This window comes from Lytechinus pictus, chromosome 10 (assembly GCF_037042905.1).
Source record: "Lytechinus pictus isolate F3 Inbred chromosome 10, Lp3.0, whole genome shotgun sequence".
NCBI classification, from domain to species: domain Eukaryota; kingdom Metazoa; phylum Echinodermata; class Echinoidea; order Temnopleuroida; family Toxopneustidae; genus Lytechinus; species Lytechinus pictus.
The window spans coordinates 21,423,965-21,444,089 of record NC_087254.1 but is presented as its reverse complement, the minus strand read 5'-3'; the positions used below and the strand labels follow the sequence as shown (position 1 = coordinate 21,444,089).

At 34.6% G+C, this 20,125-nt stretch overlaps 1 protein-coding gene across 1 annotated transcript in view; it reads right to left on the bottom strand.

Annotated features, from left to right (window-relative positions):
* Window positions 1-9,489: 9,489 nt before the first annotated feature.
* Window positions 9,490-20,125, bottom strand: part of LOC135155802 (uncharacterized) — a 32,570-nt gene continuing 21,934 nt past the window's right edge. Inside the window, exons 8-12 of the mRNA XM_064106053.1 lie at window positions 19,542-19,778; window positions 18,631-18,861; window positions 15,440-15,736; window positions 14,011-14,271; window positions 9,490-11,049 (exon numbers count right to left, since the gene is read on the bottom strand). Of these exons, the coding sequence (XP_063962123.1) occupies window positions 10,763-11,049; window positions 14,011-14,271; window positions 15,440-15,736; window positions 18,631-18,861; window positions 19,542-19,778 (1,313 nt within the window). The 3' untranslated portion in view covers window positions 9,490-10,762. The remainder of the gene's footprint in view (window positions 11,050-14,010; window positions 14,272-15,439; window positions 15,737-18,630; window positions 18,862-19,541; window positions 19,779-20,125) is intronic.

Genomic DNA, 20,125 nt, shown 5'->3' with positions numbered 1-20,125 from the left:
TTAAGAAAGAGATGTATGATTTGTGTGACTGATATTTTAATTGACAGTAGAAAAAAAATGATTTAACCTTTAGGTTGGCCTCCGAATATAAAAATACAATTGCACCATCCCTGTTGGCCCATAAAGGAAAATATTATTGATTGTTCCATAAAATATTACCAAGCAAAACATTAAGTCTTATTCGCCCCCCCCCCCCCCCCATATAATTGCCACACCTTCAACACTATGGATCTATGTTTTATGAAATTGCTCATTTGGATATTTTGGAAATATTTTTAACATTGCCAAGAAAGCAACAACAACAAAAAAGAACCTTTTTGAAATATTATGGACAAATGTGATTCAAAATCTTTTCCTCCACTTTTTCTAACAATATAATGTTTTGAATAATGGCATTGAGGAGGGGTGGTGTGATTGAATTGATGAATTTAATTATTTGTTCCTTGTCAAATAATTTGGATATACATATTTTCATCCAATGTAAATATAATGTGTAGGCCTAGGCTGTTTACCCCCCCCCCCTCTTCCAGAATAATCCCCCTCTTGCTATCTCTCTTTCTCTCTCTCATTGTATGTTAGATGTTCGGGGACAGTTTTGTCCCATCATTGAGGTTATCAATAATTGAGTTTTATTCCTGGCTTTTATAAAGCAACCACAAAGAAAAAATAAAACATCTCTCAGTTGTCCCCGTTCAGGGATTTTCGATGATGGCTAGTTTTTCTTACTTACATGTACTATGTAGACACAAGTGTGAAATTAAAAAGGAATCCACACAAATTTCGGGTCACTGTACTATATAGTGTAAGTTTTGATAAATATATCAGTCGGATATTTCATTTCCCCTTTTGTTTACGTGCTCGATCGTCGTCTGTCTTGGATTGAAGCAAGTCGAGCGACGGGGAAGAAAAATACAAGTTAGGTCTGTTTTGAGTGAAAGATAGACCTCCTCCGGCATGCCCCTCCTTCTCAATCATCACCCAGTTTTTATGACCTGTTAAAGAAAAATGAGACTGGCAAAGGTGAGAAATTAAGATGTCCAATGAGCGCGTCCTAATCTTACTTTGAAGTTCCAACTTATTTTTGCAAGTGTGGGACTAGGCCGTATTGACTGCTATTCAAGTTTTCCTCGTAAAATTGAACTTGCAGTACAAGTCTGTTCAATCGTTAAAATAAAGTTAGCTCATACTTCTGAGTATTTCAGTTGATTTAGGGTAGTATTTCTTGGTATGTCTTACAGAACTTGTAAATATTTGGATTTACAAAGATGGTTAAATGGTAAAAAACAGCAAAAAAAGAGGCGGCTTAGGAGGTACAACTGTACACCAACAACACATCGTCGCATATCGCATAGAGGTTGAACCAGCGGCCAACTCGCCAGCCGGAGGCTCTGACAATAAAGGTCACGGTAGCAAAGAAAAAGAGCAGACTGCCTAAGTTCAAGTTCAACTTTAAAGCCTTATGTTTTTAGTAATTTAAAGGGTTTAGTCCAACTGCATCGCTCTATTCACAGCATAACTTTTCAAAAACACTATAATCATTAAGATTTACTTAAACTAGAATTAGATTCTATCTTAGAAGATTTTTATTATTGAGCTGTCACAGGGTTGATAAATTTTAAAAAATTAAACCACAACCTATTATTCCCCCCACTTCACTTAAAATCTAGATCTTCCTAGGCCCTATTTTTACTAAATTAAATGAAATTTTCTGTAATTACCTTATTGCGTAGCCTATACAAGGCTTATGTCACCCTTCTAATTATTCTTGAAGCCGTAGACAGGTGAATACTGTATATGGTACTTGGGACATATCCTGAGCAGCTGCCTTGAAATAGTTTTGCCGGAGTTTTTAGGACTTTGCCGTTGGTACAGGAGCTACGGCAAAACCCCACTTGATTTGCCGGAGTTTTTTAAAAGTTTTGCCGTAAAAAACTCTGGCAAAGTTTTATGCAATGGAAAACTCCGGCAATTTTTTTTTTGCCGTAGTTTCCTGATTTTTTGCCGTAAAAAACTCCGGCAAAAGTTTTATGCAACGGGGCCCTGGTCTACCAATGGTTTCGCGCCTCGATCACAGGCGGCTCATCAGGACGCTGAAGCTAGTTGGATTTGGTGGGGGCCCTCTATATACAGTGCGTCCCACAAAAAACGAAACCGAGATTTATCGATGATTTATCATAACTTAATCGCAAATACAATAGACAAATGACCTACCATTTTAAAGCTTAGAATCTCCTCTTTCGTCTGAAATTACTTAGCTTATTTCTCATTCACGCATGAGTGAGCAAAAACAATTTGAAAAGGGGATACCAAAAAGTCACTTGGCGGGCCGTATCTGGGTTTTAAAAAGAAAACCACATTTTTAAAAAGTTCAATATCTGCTCTTTAATTTGATACCTCAATTACAGAAAATGGTCAAGAAATAACAAAGTTCTGGTTATTTGAAATAAGGCTTGAATTTCAATTATTTCATAAAATGAAGAGGTTTTACAGGCTAGCGTTCAAACTCACTCGACACTCCGTTTTGTTGACGATCAGCCATGCATTAAGTCTTTTGTTACCGTGCGATAGCTTCAGTGGGAAACCGGTGAAAACACGTTTATTTAATGAAATTATGGAAATACAAGCATTGTTTCGAGGGATCATAACTTTTTTACTACTTGACCATTTTCTGTGATTTAGGTATCAAAGAAAAGAGAAGATATTGAACTTTTTATTCATGTGATTTTCTTTTTGAAATTCAGATACCCCCCGCCAAATGAGTTTTTGGCATCCTCTCTTCGAATTGTTTTTGCTCAATTATGCGTGAATGAGGAATAATCTAAGTAATACCAGATGAAAGAGGAGATTCTAAGCTTTACATTGGTAGGTCATTTGTCTATTTTATATATGATGAAGTTATGATAAATCATCGCTAAATCTCGGTTTCGTTTTTTCTGGGACGCACTGTATATATATATATATATATATATATATATATATATATATATATATATATATATATATATATATATATATATGTGTAAAGTTATACATGTACAACAGCTTTGGCAACTCTTTATTTAAATATTGTAAAGAAATGGATGAAGAGAACAATGGTAGGCGTAGCTTAAATCAAGGTTCCCCAGAGCTATCTACCCTTTGGAAAAATTGGTAATGCCGAAAAAATGTCTCTGCCGGGAATCGAACCCGGGCCCCCAGCTTTGAACGCCGGTGCCTTAACCACTAGACCACAGAGACGGGTTAGTGGCTAGGGCGACCCCGATCCGATTGACCGTCAGATAGACAAATTTTCGACACTATACCAATTATAATTTCCTTTGTCGGGTGAAGGTGGGTTTCGAACAATGACAAGCCGCCATGCTTCAGCTGGATCAAAGCTATTGCTTTGATACAGTACACGTAGGGGGAACGTATACAAATGTGTAAAGTTATACATGTACAACAGCTTTGGCAACTCTTTTTATTTAAATATTGTAAAGAAATGGATGAAGAGAACAATGGTAGGCGTAGCTTAAATCAAGGTTCCCCAGAGCTATCTACCCTTTGGAAAAATTGGTAATGCCGAAAAAATGTCTCTGCCGGGAATCGAACCCGGGCCCCCAGCTTTGAACGCCGGTGCCTTAACCACTAGACCACAGAGACGGGTTAGTGGCTAGGGCGACCCCGATCCGATTGACCGTCAGATAGACAAATTTTCGACACTATACCAATTATAATTTCCTTTGTCGGGTGAAGGTGGGTTTCGAACAATGACAAGCCGCCATGCTTCAGCTGGATCAAAGCTATTGCTTTGATACAGTACACGTAGGGGGAACGTATACAAATGTGTAAAGTTATACATGTACAACAGCTTTGGCAACTCTTTTTATTTAAATATTGTAAAGAAATGGATGAAGAGAACAATGGTAGGCGTAGCTTAAATCAAGGTTCCCCAGAGCTATCTACCCTTTGGAAAAATTGGTAATGCCGAAAAAATGTCTCTGCCGGGAATCGAACCCGGGCCCCCAGCTTTGAACGCCGGTGCCTTAACCACTAGACCACATATATATATGGGTGTGTGTATATATATGTATATATGGGTGTGTGTGTATGTATGCTTGTATGTAAATTTATATATATATATATATATATATATATATATATATATATATGAGCACATATATGAGTACATGTATATATATATATATATATATATACACAACAAAGTAAGTCCCCCCTAAATCAAATTGCTGTAACTTTTGAACGGAATTATTTTGAGATGATATTCCGTAGGTGGTTTTCTACACCATTAAGCAACTCCTTGGGGAAAATAAGATTGATCGGTTGAGTCATGCATGAGTGATTAAAGATTGAATTAAACATGACAATTTTTTGGAAGTCACAAGAGTCGTTTTTCAGATTGTGCAAATACAAAGTTGGGCAAATGTTGTCTTTAGGTGAATTTTATGGTGTTATGCTGTTTTACTATCCATCATTTAGCCACTCCACAATTTTGATATCATATGTTCATGGTTGAGTGAGCACAATGTATTGCAGGGGCCGCGGAAGCAGGGGTGGCTGGGCGGGGAGCTTCAGTCCCCCCCCCCTCCCACTTTTTTCCAAAAGCATGTACAAAAATGTAAAAATGACCATAATACGATTGTGATTTTTTGCATGGTCAGCCCCCCCCCCCCCCACTTTGAAAACCTTTCCCCGGGTCCTGTATTGTGACGTATCATCATAGGGGTTTATGGTAGTATCCTCTACAACTTGTTAGATCATGTTAAAATTTGAAAATGTTGGTGGCTCCCCCGATTATAGGCCCCTCACCCATTTTAAAATTCTGGACCCACCACTGATTTGTCCATAAATTAAACTGATCATGAGAAATTGTTAGGAAAAGAATACATTTATGCAGTATAAAGAGTATTCATTCCTAAGTTTTCGAATGTGCTCGCTCAACCATGAAAATGTTTAAAGTTCGGAAAGTGTGTGGTGATAGAAATGATGGATGATAAAAACAATAGCAATTAAAGTCTTATTTGAAACCGAATTTGCCCCAAATATTCACTTTATTACCCTTTAAAATGAGTCTGTGACATTGAAAATACAAATCTTCCCACTTTGATGCGTGCTCACTCATCCATAAATAAACAAATCGATTTCATTTTTGCACAGAATTCTGCCCATAGGTTGATAAACATTACTGCCAAATGACGTTGCTAAATATAGCCGTGAAAAAAAGTTCCACCGTATTGAATAAGGGGTTACTTATTCTTAAACATGTGCACCCATAATGTACACAAGTCTATGAGAGACGAAGTAAAAATTTTAACAAATATGAAATGAGGGTTTGTTTCATGGACGGTTTTTGTTACTTCTGTCAATAGTTATTTCATGTAACTTCGTACATGGCTTCAGAGTAACACTATCCAAAAGGCGCGCACACCAACATAACCATTCGATACGACAGAGTGGGGCCAAGGCCTTGAACTTTCTTCTCATTTGCATAATTTTCGAATATTGTGTGCTCACTGATGCATTAAACATCGGGATTTTCATAAAAATCAAATCAAATGAACTATGCAAGGAGGTTTGTGACAGATATCCATAGTAACAAATTGCATTTTTTCCAATAACGTACAAAAGAGCTAATCGCATTCCACATGTTCATTCAAGCGTGGATATTTAATTAAACGCCTTTGAATCATTGAAGCATGTTAATTGGTCATGAACATAACGAAAAAGTTGAGAAAAGATCATTTTTAGTTCCCAAAATGAACCAATACTTGCCTATGATATTTGAAAATCGTATTTTTTGTTTTCAATAAATGTTCATTGAACCGTGAAACGATGAATATTGTTGAAGAAACTCTTCCAAAAATAACTGTCATCCTATTCTATCATTTTTATTAATATAAATGTGTAAAAAATCCAATTATAGCAAATTTGGACTTGTGTTTATTTATCCGTGAAATTTAGCCAAAAAAGTTGTATCGTCTTTTAGAGAGTACCTTTTACAAGCCTTCTGACTATTTTTTATGATGAGAATGTGGAATTAGTTCCAATAAAATGGAATCAAAGTCATGACATTTGGCTTGTGACTTTTGAAAAGTGACATTTTTGCCTTCTGACGGTGCTCACTGAAGCATGAAGTGAAATACGTCCATAACATTTACTCAGAGGGTAGCTTATAAAATTACCTACACGGTTGTTTAAGGGGGGACTTACTTTTTTTGTTGTGTATATATATCTATATGCATATATATATATATATATGTATATATGGGTGTGTGTATGTATGCTTGTATGTACATGTATATATATATATATATATATGCACATATATGAGTACATGTATATATATATATATATATATATATATATATATATATGAAAACAAAAGAAGACTTACTAGAAACGCCGTGAGGAGACATAATCTTTCGAATTTTCGGTCTTAGACCTTCTTATGTTTCCTCACGGCGTTTCTATTAAGTCTTCTTTTGATTATATATATATATATATATATATATATATATATATATATATACACTTTACTAATAACGGATCATCGTTTTAACAAAGTTGCATTTTTTGCTTGTCTCTAATTACTTTTTTATTTTAAATGAATTCTTTTGAGTAATTTAAAATAATTAAAATAACCTGCCTTTTATCATGTTTATTTGTTCCATTTGTATCAATATTACCCATTCAGAATTGTATGTTTATTGACATTGCTCACTGATTTACATTTCTATTATTACTATTTGTATAACGGAAATCTAAATGAAATTAAATTTATTTTAAAACACATTCTCTGCACCAAATAAAACATTCTTCTTATAGAGAATCGAATACTTGTTTTATATATAATCATTCGATAGCTGTTGTAAGCATTTCACTGGTCTCTCTTCGTTGTAGTTAACCCGCTGACTACTGAAAGTGAGTGGTTCTTATACAAAGTATATAACAATTATATAATTCAGTTGTCAGCGGGTTAATGTTTGATATGTAACAAAAATGCTTTGAGGTTCAATCTAAGTTTGATAAAATTAATTTTCATGCCGAATATTCTCAGTATGGTGACTTTTTTGTATTTATGTTTTTATCAAGAATCACATCAAATTACAATATTCACAATTATTCAAGGAGATTAAAGAAATCACAAATAATCACTTTTAAACAGTTTAGAAACAATGTGAAAAGGGGCAGAAAATAAGCTTACAACACATAATCTGTACCAAACACTAAACTTAAAAAAAAAATCAGTGACTTGATTGAGATAGTAGGGTTTTACCCTTCAGAGCTAACTTGGAATGTGTTGAAAGGCACTGATATCACAAAATAGCAAGTGTGTGGCCTATATTTTTTTTCTTCAAATTTTTATTCTTATTTTTTTCCCTTCAGAATCTACAGAAGTGATTAGGCTTTCTAGTTCTAGACACTAAACTGTACTTGACATTGGCGCATTCGCATTGCGGATAATTGTTTATAATTATAATGCCGCCGGACGAGCAACCCGCGTCTGGCTATAAGCTTAATCATGCTGCTGTGGCAAAAGGCTAACTTCTTCATCGTTTTATAAAAGCTGTGGTGAGAAGGTCACGAGTCCAATCTTTCATAGTGCAGGTCAAATTATTATTCTAACGAGAATTAGTGCACCATTTGCGTTGCTCTCTGTGGTAGCAGATCATTCAATGGCTAGATCAAATTTTGCTTTATATATATCCATCATAATTTTAGAATATATACACAAGACACATAAGATAACATCTGGACCCTGTCTTACAAAGAGTTGCGATTGATCCGATCAATCTCAACTATGGACGGCCAGCAACGTCAACATTTATTATGCATGCTTGTTCAAAATATTTTCTAGCTGTGATGTATATTCATGCATAAATTGTTTTCTTAAAAAATCACTGTGTTTCTCTTTTGTTTACAAATGATATTGTGCAAATTTCCTGTAGAAAAAGTTATGACACTAATGGATTTCCATAGAGTTACGATTGATTGGATCAATCGTAACTCTTTGTAAGACGGGGCCCAGTTGTCTTTAAATCTCTTGATATATCGCGGATCCACTGAATTCAATTTCCAATCTCGTGCACCCTCGTAACTCAAGAGATACACAAATCATGTAGTATACTGCAAATACTCATGTGTATTCCTAGAATAACAGTCTTGTGTGAACAGACTCAAGAGTATACAAACCTCTGAGCACCAGGTGATATCATTTGAAAACGTTAAATGGATTTAAAAAACTCGTATATTAATATTTACAACAATATTGAGAGCTCCTAAATGTCATAAAAAACAATATTTAAGCAAACAGCGAGCTTTGACACAAATTCGAAATTACGATGTAGTAATGCTGTTTGAAAAATACAACGAACATGTCAAGTGGTATATCTATAGAAGTTTGAAAACTTTGAATGGATTTAAAAACTCGTATATTAATATTTACAACAATATTGAGAGCTCCTAAATGTCATAAAAACCAATATTTAAGCAAACAGCGAGCTATGAGACAAATTCGAAATTGCAATGTAGTAATGCTGTTTGAAAAATACAACGAACATGTCAAGTGGTATATCTATAGAAGTTTGAAAACTTTGAATGGATTTAAAAACTCGTATATTAATATTTACAACAATATTGAGAGCTCCTCAATGTCATAAAAAACAATATTTAAGCAAACATGCGAGCTATGAGACTAATTCGAAATTACGATGTAGTAATGCTGTTTGAAAAATACAACGAACATATCAAGTGGTATATCTATAGAAGTTTGAAAACTTTGAATGGATTTAAAAACTCGTATATTAATATTTACAACAATATTGAGAGCTCCTAAATGTCATAAAAAACAATATTTAAGCAAACAGCGAGCTATGAGACAAATTCGAAATTACGATGTAGTAATGCTGTTTGTAAAATATAACGAACATGTCAAGTGGTATATCTATAGAAGTTTGAAAACTTTGAATGGATTTAAAAACTCGTATATTGATATTTACAACAATATCGAAAGCTCTTAAATGTCATAAAAAACATATTTAAGCAAACAGCGAGCTATGAGACTAATTCGAAATTACGATGTAGTAATGCTGTTTGAAAAATACAACGGACATGTCAAGTGGTATATCTATAGAAGTTTGAAAACTTGACACATTTTATCCTTGCACTGACCATTATACGGCAATCATGTAATCTCTATAAAACAAGCCTACCCTCTAAACTTAGTCTATCCATCGTAGATATTAAAGGCTGAAAATATCTATATCTAGATAGAGTAAAATTCACACAGTAAAATGCAGAAAATCTCATCAAAATCTGATAGCATATAGTGGAGTTATTAAATTTCAAAGTTTAGCAATATATTGTGAAAACAGTTATACGCTTATCGTCATAGATATTCATTTGTTGGGTTGACGATATCACATTCCAACTTTCCTTTATCTTATGTTATTACATGAAATCATAATTCATATGATAATTTCATTTTTTCGTATAATTACATGCATGTGTGAACGACATGTCTCGCTTAAAATGAAATAAGTTGCAGCAATGAATGTCTAATGCACTGAATGATCGGTTGTCAATCTACAAAAGTAGTTTTTTAAGTTGGTGGAGGAAAATATTTGAATAAAACCTAATTACTGATTTAAAAAATACAAAAGGAATAAGTGGGGATATGACATCATCAGTTTGCTCATTGAATATTCATGAAGACATGCCTAGAACTGTTTCACCGGAATAAAGCAAATCTTTAAAATGCCGTAACTTTGTTATTCTTTGTCCAATTTTGATAAACTATTCATTGTTTTGATTGATTTATGAAAAATCGACAAAGATTATTTATCTGTTCAAATCGTATGATTTTCAGCCTGGAGTATCCGTTTAAAGATATAAGCTACCTTCAGTGGTCGTCGAATGTGGAAGTACTGTAAGAAGAAAGCTAAAGGACAAGTCCACCCCAACAAAAAATTGATTTGAATAAAAAGAGAAAAATCCAACAAGCATAAGCACTGAAAATTTCATCAAAATCGGTTGTAAAATAAGAAAGTTATGACATTTTAAAGTTTCGCTTAATTTCACAAAACAGTTATATGCACATCCTGGTTGGTATGCAAATGAGGAGACTGATGACGTCATCCACTCACTATTACTTTTGTATTTTATTATATGAAATATGAAATATTCTCATTTTCTCCTCATTATCAAGTGAAACAGTGATTAATTCCTCCCTGAACATATGGAATTAGCATTGTTTGATACTATATGATTTAGTCAAGTCGGTCCCTCTGGTCAAATCTGTAAAAAATGAAATATTGTATAATTCAAACAATAAAAAACAAAAGAAATAGTGAGCGATGGACATCATCGACTGACTCATTTGCATGTCACTGAGTTGTGCATGTCGCTGTTTTGTGAAAAATAAGCGAAACTTTAAAATGCTAAACTTTCTTATTTTACATCCGATTTTGATAAAATTTTCAGTGTTATACTAGTTTGATTTTTCTCTATTTATTCAAATCAACATTTTGCTGGGGTGGACTTGACCTTTAACGATCATTCAACTCGACTAGTTGAATAAACACTGCACATTATAAGCGATGAAACTCCAAACTGCAGTAAAACCAAGACACTTGCAAAATAAAACAAACAAAAAGCAAAACAAAATGAAAAACACTGATTGTAACTCATTAAACAAGTGGCAAGAAGATACAATTATACGAGGTTTTGTATATTCATTGCTCAAATGTACTCTGTCATGATCCTAACCATTATTTTCTAAAGCTATGATTTCCACAGCAAGTTGGTAGAATCCATTCCTGAACAATGCGTCATTAACGTCTCGTCGATATTTCATGCTGGTCTCGTTCATAGGATCAAAAGCTTCCATCCAATCGTTCAACCAGCCAGAAACGTGTGCATCCAGATCATTACGGTTCCCCTTCTTTTCTAATCCCTTCAAATCACATAAAATTGCCATCTTTTCATCAGATATATTGGTGCATATATCTTGCACAACGAGCGGATGAGGTGTCGTTTTTCTAAAGCAACCTTTGAAAGAAAGAACATTTTCATTGGCAGATTAATTCCTACATCTGTCACACCTTTTGATATCAAACAGTTGTATTAAAAACAGCTGCATGCATCAGTAGGTTATAATCACAGAAATTAAAAGTGAACATTATCAACTTCCTTTAAATAAAAAAGCACTCTTCGGATATATTATTTACTTGAACAAAAAGTGCAGGGATGTAGTATATGCGGGTTATACTCCTCTGCAATTGCAAATCATTTTAACAAACGTTAATCCGAATAGGCGTTCGAACATTTTTCGAAAGGGTGCATAATAATTCGGACTACAATGTTCTTCTTTACTGAATGATAAGATTCTATCTATTAGACAATCGTGGATTTCTCCCTCTCTGGTGTATTTTGAGACGGTTTATGATGGTGTAATTATTGTACTTACCCAATTTAAACATAGTTATCAAGAATTAGAATCTTAATTTTTGGAAAAAGGAAAAGAAATTGCATAGTAATTTTTTATAAATCTGCATCGTATCGATCTGGAATCATTACGCATCGTTCAAAAGTTGGAAATCCACTACGGTGTTTATACATGCACTAACCATAAAGTGTGTTATTGCGACAGGATTACATTCCGTTTGATTATCAGTGGGATGTACTATGGGCGAGTCACAAAATGTATTCACTAAACAACTGCGATTTATTTAAGAATCAGTGATGAATAGTAAATACATGAAGGAGTGATTCATCACAAATTATGCCCCGAAATTATACCCCTTTCAAATATTGCGAGCGCGAAGCGCGAACTAATAATTTTGGAAATTTCATGTATGTTTTCCTGACACTTGAACTTTGTGGGCAATGTTTGTGATCCTGAACAAGATGCGTATCATGTAACTAGATAATTAATTACTGCGAGCGCGAAGCGCAAGCAGAAATATTTTATATACGTTCTGGCCTGATCGAAAAGGTACCTGTTAAGGACTTTTTGCAGTAAGCCACAATTGAATAATGCGAGCACGGAGCGCGAACTTAAATAATTGTCATTCCGACCTTAAAAAAAAATTGACATTTCATGCACTTTTTGTAATCATGAACGGGATAGGTATATATAACTAAGAAATTGACGCGAGCGCGAAGCATGTGCGGAAAAAAAAGAGATTTCAAACTTGAAAATAAGACATTCTATTCATGTGTTGTAAATCATGAAAAGGATGGGTAATTTGGTATCTTCCTACATTAATAATGCGAGCGCAAAGGGCGAGCAGAAATATTTTGATATTCTTATCTGAAGCTGGATAATTTAAGCACGTTTTAAATAAACAACAAACTGCTTATCTCAATAAACATGCGTGTGCGTTTTTTTTATATTTAGACCAATAATCTGAGCATTCTGAATACATTTTTAAAATCATTTAATTTATTGAATTCCGTTTCACAATGTTGTACATAAATAAGCATAACAAAGTAAAAAATATTACAAAACGTAATATCATATATAATTAGGTCTTTAGACTTGATTTACACAATAAAAAAATTAGCTGCCTCAGATGATTTTTGTATTTTAGAGGATTTTAAGCGGAGGGGCTTGCCGAAAAAAAGTTTGTATGAAAAGCAACCCCCTAAACTAAGTTTCATTACTTAATTTGCATACTCACAAAAATAAGTTCGTAATAGTAGTATTGATTATCAATGTACACTTAGCAAAACAATCATCAACTGAAAAAGCATAAAACAAATAAAATCGTCAAAATCAATAATGCGAGTGCGAAGCGCGAGCTGATATTTTTTCAATAATTATTTTGACCTAGGACCGAGACTTTTTAAAGACATTTTGTCATCATGTGAAAATGATGACTATCTTCCTATTCCTCTTTCGAAGCGCGAGATGAAACTTTCCGACATTCCATTCTAAAAGTGGGGGGCAATTTAGTTATAAGGAATTCATAAAAATGTTATTACCTAAGGAGAGCGTGAAATTTGTTGATATTAAGGCCTGTAAAATTGACATTGAAATTTTAAGCACATTTTAATCATGAAAAAGATGCACGGGATAACATATTTTCAAAAATTAAAGCGAGTGCGAAGCGCGAGCGAAAATTATATATAAGGTGACAGGATTTTTTCCCAAATCTACCCCTCCCCTATTTTATTCACTTGCTTTCCTTCCTCCGCTTATTTTCCTCTTCTTTTTCTTACTTTCTTTTTTTTTCCCCCCTTGTTTTTCTTTTTTTCTCCTTTTTCGGCCAAGGGCGGGCGCTGCGGGCCCCTCAGCCCCCTGGATCTGTCTATGTCTCACACGTTTCTTTAGATAAAAAAATCGACTTGCAGCAAGTAAAGCTTTTTAAATATCCAAACTCTTAGGTAATCATTGATCATTTTCCCTTTTTGACGTATCGGGTAACATGGCCATTAAGGTTTATAACAATATTTTTTTTAATCTGCTTGACGAGAAGTTATGAACTTTATATAACAAAATGGAAATATCCACCGATTGTCAAATAGAAATAAAAAAATCAGTGGTCAATGCAAAAAACATCGCAGTGTAGTTTTACCTTTTAACTTAGAGAGATCGTCTAATGTTACAAAGTACGTGGATTTGCAGTTTTAAAAATGTTACTCTGCAATTCACTCTATTTCTCTGTTTGTAGGATATATTTCTTCTTTGGACTTCAGACAGGTAATTAGATATATAAGTCAAGACGGATTATAACACCTGAATAACTGTTTGGATTTTTTTACGTTTTAATTAAACACATTTTTTATGTTCATTTCGTAAAATTAGCACACGAGTTAACCATCTGCAATAACAGAACGATGGTGTTTAGTGGTACATGGTCCTAGAAACCTATTCAATCGATCAAATGCCAATATTTTTTTTGTTCAAGTGATACAACCTATATTGTTATTTTTTTTTGTAAAATTAGAAAGTTCGTTACCTTTTCCAAAACACAATGTGGAACATGCATAAGCTTATATTTTTACCTGTCACGACCTTTTCACAGAGACTGTTCAGCCCAGCTTTTCTTAAAATAACAGCGATCTCTAAACGAAAGTGGTAAGACACAGGTCGGATTTGCTGCTTCCATAGTAACATGAGTTTCAGTCTGTCTGTCTTCCCTTCTTCGTCTTGACATCGTTTAACATCTTCTTCACTGAGGCCAATATGTTCAGGAATCTGTTTCATTTCGGCATCTCCGATGCAAGACATTATGTCCATCAGCTCACTTAAGCTTATTCCATAATCTATGTAATAATCATGATAATGTATGAAGTGGTTGATAGAATTATCGGAACTTAATTTCTCAGACACTCAAGTAACGGATCATTATAAATGACGATAGAATTAATCTCACACTTTAATCAGAGTTCATGCAAAAGCATTGCACAAGTGCTAGCAAGTAAAAACTATGGTATCAACGTTTTCCAATTTCAATCCAAGCATGCTTTAAAGGGATGCCGAAACTTCGATCAAAATCGGATAACAAATAACGAAGTTATTAAATTTTAAAGATTTTCATTATTCCGGTGAAACAGTTTTAGGCATGTCTTCTCGAATATTCATTACATGCATGGGCTGATGATGTTATATCACCACTTGTTCTTTTGTATTTTATTATATGAATTTATGTTTATTCAAAAATTTTCTACCAAAAACTAAAACAATTGGATTGACAACCGACTAAATGCATTAGTTATTTATTGCCGCAACTTATTCCACCATAATGGAGACACATCATTCACACATGTATGAAAATATGAAACAATTATGATTTCAAGTAATAACATACGAAAAAGGAAAGTGGGGATGTGACATCATCAGCTGTTTTCACAAAATATTGATAAATATTGGAATTCAATAACTTCGTTATTTGTTATCCGATTTTTATGAAATTTTCAGCATTTTGCTTTGCGAATTTTACTCTATTTATTTGCTTACCCATTTTCTGCGATGCTTCCCACGAAGATATATCTATTTTTTTATGTATTCTCCAATCACATCCGCTCTCAGAAATGTTTTAACCAACCTACCGGGTTGGCTATGAACCTATCAACTGTTGGTTAAAAAAATACATCGTTCTACATGCAATTCTATTTTAACCAACAGTCGGTAGGTTATATTAACCAACCTTATATTTTTTCAATTTGAGAATGTAAATGAAGCAATAACAATGCTAGAAAATCGATAAACTATTATATATTTGCATTAAAAACTGTCGATAGACCAAATCGTGTATTGTTTGAATGCATTAATGTTGTGCAACGATATTAAATTCTAAGCTTAAGTTTGATATTTTTATATTAGTCACTCTGCTTGTTCTCAACTCAACGAGTACATTTCACAGTGATTTGACATGTCAGTGCATTACATGGAGCTATCATGAATTTCTTAATAACTGCAACCAAGTCTTACCAAGGAAAGTCGAGCATGCAGCACGGAGAAACCCGATCTTTCGAAGTTCCCCACAGAAATCTTCGCGATCTCTCTCCTTGTCTACAAAAGTTTTTATCATACGATCTTGTAATAGATCCACAGTGCATCTCCGTTGGTCTAACGCCGGCGGAATACTGATGTGACTCGTGATTTTTGATGGCTTTATGGATAGCAATGTCATCAATGGAAGAATGTCCCCCATCAGCAGATCCCAGGCGATGCGAATCAACTCTGCTTCATAGACATATTTTGTTTCATTCCTTTTCGCAATGCATTCTGGATAAAACAAATGAGTGAAATGTAATTTGGTAATTGTTTTTTTTATTTGATCAGGGGCGGTGATCCTGGGGGCTGGGGGCACAGCACACCCTCCACTTTTTGAAGCACTGATAATGCCCCCTCACGATCGTGTACTTTGCACAATTTGCACCTGAAGACCCGTTTTAGGTGTTACCAACTGCTCTTTCTCGTATTGTACCAAAAATGCCCCCTCACGAACGTGTTCTGTACCCCCTTCAACCTGAAAAGGACACGTTTTATGTGTGAGCAAGTGCCCCCTTGCCTTCTTGTAAGTGCCCTTTTTCGAATCATTGCCCCTCACGAACATGTTCACTGCCCATTTCACCTGAGAAGGGCCCGTTTTATGTGTTAACGAGCGCCCCTTTGCCTTCTCATAATTATGCCTGTTCTTCATATCAGGTATGTTGTCCTAAAAACACATACTCTTTTTGTGCCCGATGAGCGCCCGGCTTCTGTATTCAGCGTTCTGCCTCCCTCTCCAAGTGCATCCTTTAATCGCATAATCCCTTTCAAAATATGATTTGCCCCTTTCGTGATTTCTTTTTTCTTTTGATAATGAAATTTAAACATTTTAACCTGTAATTATATGCCCTATTCAATATGCCCTTATTTACTTTTAAAAAATGCCCCTTTCCTTTTCTAGTCTGTTCAAACTTTTCAGTCTGTTAGAGTTCTGATGGCGTTCGATTTCGTTTGGAACAAGTGTTCCTATTATATGATTCGAGAAAAACACATTGTGAATTGATGAATTTCAAATTTAATTATCTCCAGGAAAACGAGGCTGTTGCTAAAATCCTTAAGTTTCCTGAATCATGATTCATGATTAATTTGCGGATGCTCGTATATATCGATTTTTAGATGGAAGAACCACGATCATCAAAGACATGAGAATCGTGCACCAATTTGGTTTACAGATAATCACTTTCAAAGTAAGCATGGTAAGGGTATCTTATCTACATTACCTCGGTGCTCTTTTTTGCTGGGATTATATTTTTCGGTTGCACCTCTCTTGGAAACCATAGAAAATTCATTTTCTAAGAATCACCATGAAAATGTATTAAAACATGATCAGTTTACCTAAACTCGATACACAATACCCCAACAGTAATAGTCGATCTATCAATATTTGATGTGTCACCAGCAGGCGCGTAGCCAGGGGGCGGTCGCCCCTCCCCCCCTCCCCCAAAAAGAGGAAAAGGAGAAAAAGAAAAAGCGAAAGGAGAAAAGGGAAGAAAGGTATAACTTTTTTGTTTTTTCCTTCTTTTTTTTTGTTAAAAGAATAAAACCTTAACGAAACGTTGAGCTTTTCTCTTCATACAGAATTTTGCTTCCGCGCGGGAAAATATCAAAATCGTTTTTCCCTTTTGTTTCCCACACCATTATTCTACTCCCGTTTTTCCCCTTCCCGGCTGTGAGAATCGTATATTCTTGCAAGAAACTATAAATCATACATGGGCGTAAAGAGCATGAGAAGTATTTTCTTTTATTACATTGACACAAAATGTCGGCTCTTCTGTTCGGAGCGGACTCCCCAAATGATACTCTTTCGCTTTTCAGCAAGTAATTTTGGTAAAGTATATCTGCTCAAAGGGGGAGGCAAATTGAATGCAAAAGAGTGTAAAATATGAAACTTTATTCTTTATCGCTGCATATCCATCTCTTGTCTTTTTTTTGGTGCCATTGATTTGAAATTTTTAATATCACTGAAGTTTCTTAAACAAAAGGAAGCGCTTAATGATTATGAGCAAAAATTTTTTTCTTCCAAAATAAATCACAAAGGTTTCCGTGCTTCGCGAGCATGGGAAAGGACAGTTAAGTTCCTCTTCTAGCTTGCATTATCCCTTTCACATTTGTAGCTCGTTTTTCCTTCTTAATCGAGTTATAGTCTAGAAATTATAACAGGTTAAAGTTTCAGAAAAAAATCTAAAAGTCAGAGTTTCAACGCCATTTGTAGGAAGGAATATGGCCTATTTCCTTCCTGCATACATCCGTCTTCTACTCTGTTTTGCGACTCGAGTTAACTTGAGGTAACAAAATTTAAATCAAATCTGATGTGACCAAGGTAGGCATTTTATACCACTTCTGTTCTCAATTTTTATAAAACGTTTTAGCTTCCGTGCTTCGCGCAGTAAGAGGAATTATTTCGAATTCCTCAATCCTTTCCCATTTTGGGGGCGCTAATAATTTCTTTCGAAAACAGTTTTATTTTAATTACAGCAAGTCAATTGAATTCGAGTTAATAAGGATACTAGAGACGCAGAAAAAGTCGTCTTCTTTTGATTTGAATTTGATGAGACATCAAAATCTTCGCGCTTTGCGTGAATAAATAATTTTTCCGTGCACAATATATACTCGTTTTCTACTCTGTTTTGTGACTTGAGTTAACGAAATTTATATCAAATCTGATGTGACCAAAGAAGAAATTTTGTACCACTTCTTATCTCAGTTTTAATAAAACGTTTAAGCTTCCGCGCTTCGTGCGGTAAGAGGAATTATTTCAAATTCTTCAATCTTATTTCAAATCTTCAAGCTCATAATTTATTTTGAAAACAATTTTTTTATCACAGCAATTCAATTGATTTCGAGTTGATAAGGGTACTAGAGACGCAAGAGACGCCTTCTTTTTATTTGAATTCGATTATATATATATATATAAAATCGCGATATCCCTCCCCCTATAGGGTGCGCGCTCTAAAAGTGTTAGCACGCTTCGCGTGCATTTACCGCCCCCTCCAAAATTGAATCCTGGCTACGCGGTTGTGTCTCATTAAGGGAAAAGTTTGAATAATTATTTGTGGAGTTGATGAAGCAATTGCAATTATATTTCTTATTATAATAGAAGAATAAAAAAAATAGACAAAGAAATTCACCACCAAGTCCGATGCAGCTGAGAACTTCTCGCAACTCATTGCGATTGATATTTCTGTTTGCCTTGCGAATAAACGGATTTCGAAACTTGTCTAGTATCTTTCCACGAACAGACATGACAAAAGCTTGTTCGAAGATATCAATGCCAAGTTTTCGGCTAAGATCTTCTTCTTTCTTTGATGCAAAAACAAACGCAAGAGCTTCCCATATTTCATCATCTGACAGAGCACTTTCTGTAAAAACGAAATTATATTGATAGATTATTAATCCAATAATGAAAAATAATGCAACATGTTATTCATGTATATTGTTTGACCATGACCATTTGATGTGGAGATGATCCGTTCATGAACAGAAAATTGACTTTTTAAAAGAATTGTTGTTATTTCCATAATTCTATTGTTTTGGCTTAGTGTCACAAACATACAATAATATACCCTGTCGAATACAGAAGGAAATGGTCCTGATCTTTATTCAATCGTTTCTATACACTGCTTCTCCTATGGCAAACTTCATCTTTTCCATGATTTGCTCTTTCCCTTTTCTCCTACATTTATCTCCTTTTTTTCCATCTTCAAATCATTACATCCCATATCTTCTTCTACTTCTTTTCTTTCTCCGCCTCCTCCTTCTCTTCTATTTTACCTTTCTTCTTCTTCCCTTTTCCTTCTTCCCTTTTCCTTCATCATTTTTCCCCCATTCTTCTGCATCCTGCCACCCTTCTCTCGTTTAGCCTTTTTTTAAACCAAAACCTCTACATCCCACGTATTTATTGGTCATTGCCAATCTACATACTAATGTAAATAAATAAAAAAAAACATGTAAGTGTTGTAATATCCGATTTTAGACCCCTTTTAATGAATTAGGCCTCATAATCAAACATTAGGTAGAGGGACACGCAGCACAGACGTACCAGAATAATCTTTTAGAAGATCGATGATTATCTTGAAATCTTTTACAGAGTTGACCTGGTTGAGGGCAATAGTCCTATCCCTCCATTTGACCAGCACATCCTTTATCATGTTCTCGTTCCGTTCAGCACCGTCCATGTTGGCTGAAATGTTAAAAAGCTCTTTGCACTTCTGTGTTGAGAGAGGTTTTACCACTTCGATATACTGATCAAGGTCATCATCAAAGATAGTTGTATGATCTATGAATAAAAGAAAAAATGGATGATGATTGTGTCATCAAACTATCTCATTGTATAATTTATTCAAACTAAGACCAGTTCATAATCTGACAACTTCTTCCTGAATCGATTCATTATCCCAGTAAAAGCATATATAGCTTCTTAAAGTACACGCGAGAGCGGCGAAACGATTTATTGTGGACCCAAACATTATATACAGTAAAAAATAAGTGAATGTTCACAATTGAATATTATTATGATCATTTGCCCCAGTCGCAGTGGCCGACATCACTCCAGATTTCCAATGTATTGCCAGGTTACGACCATGCCATGTCGCTCATAGAGGATATCTAAGTTAGATAGGGACG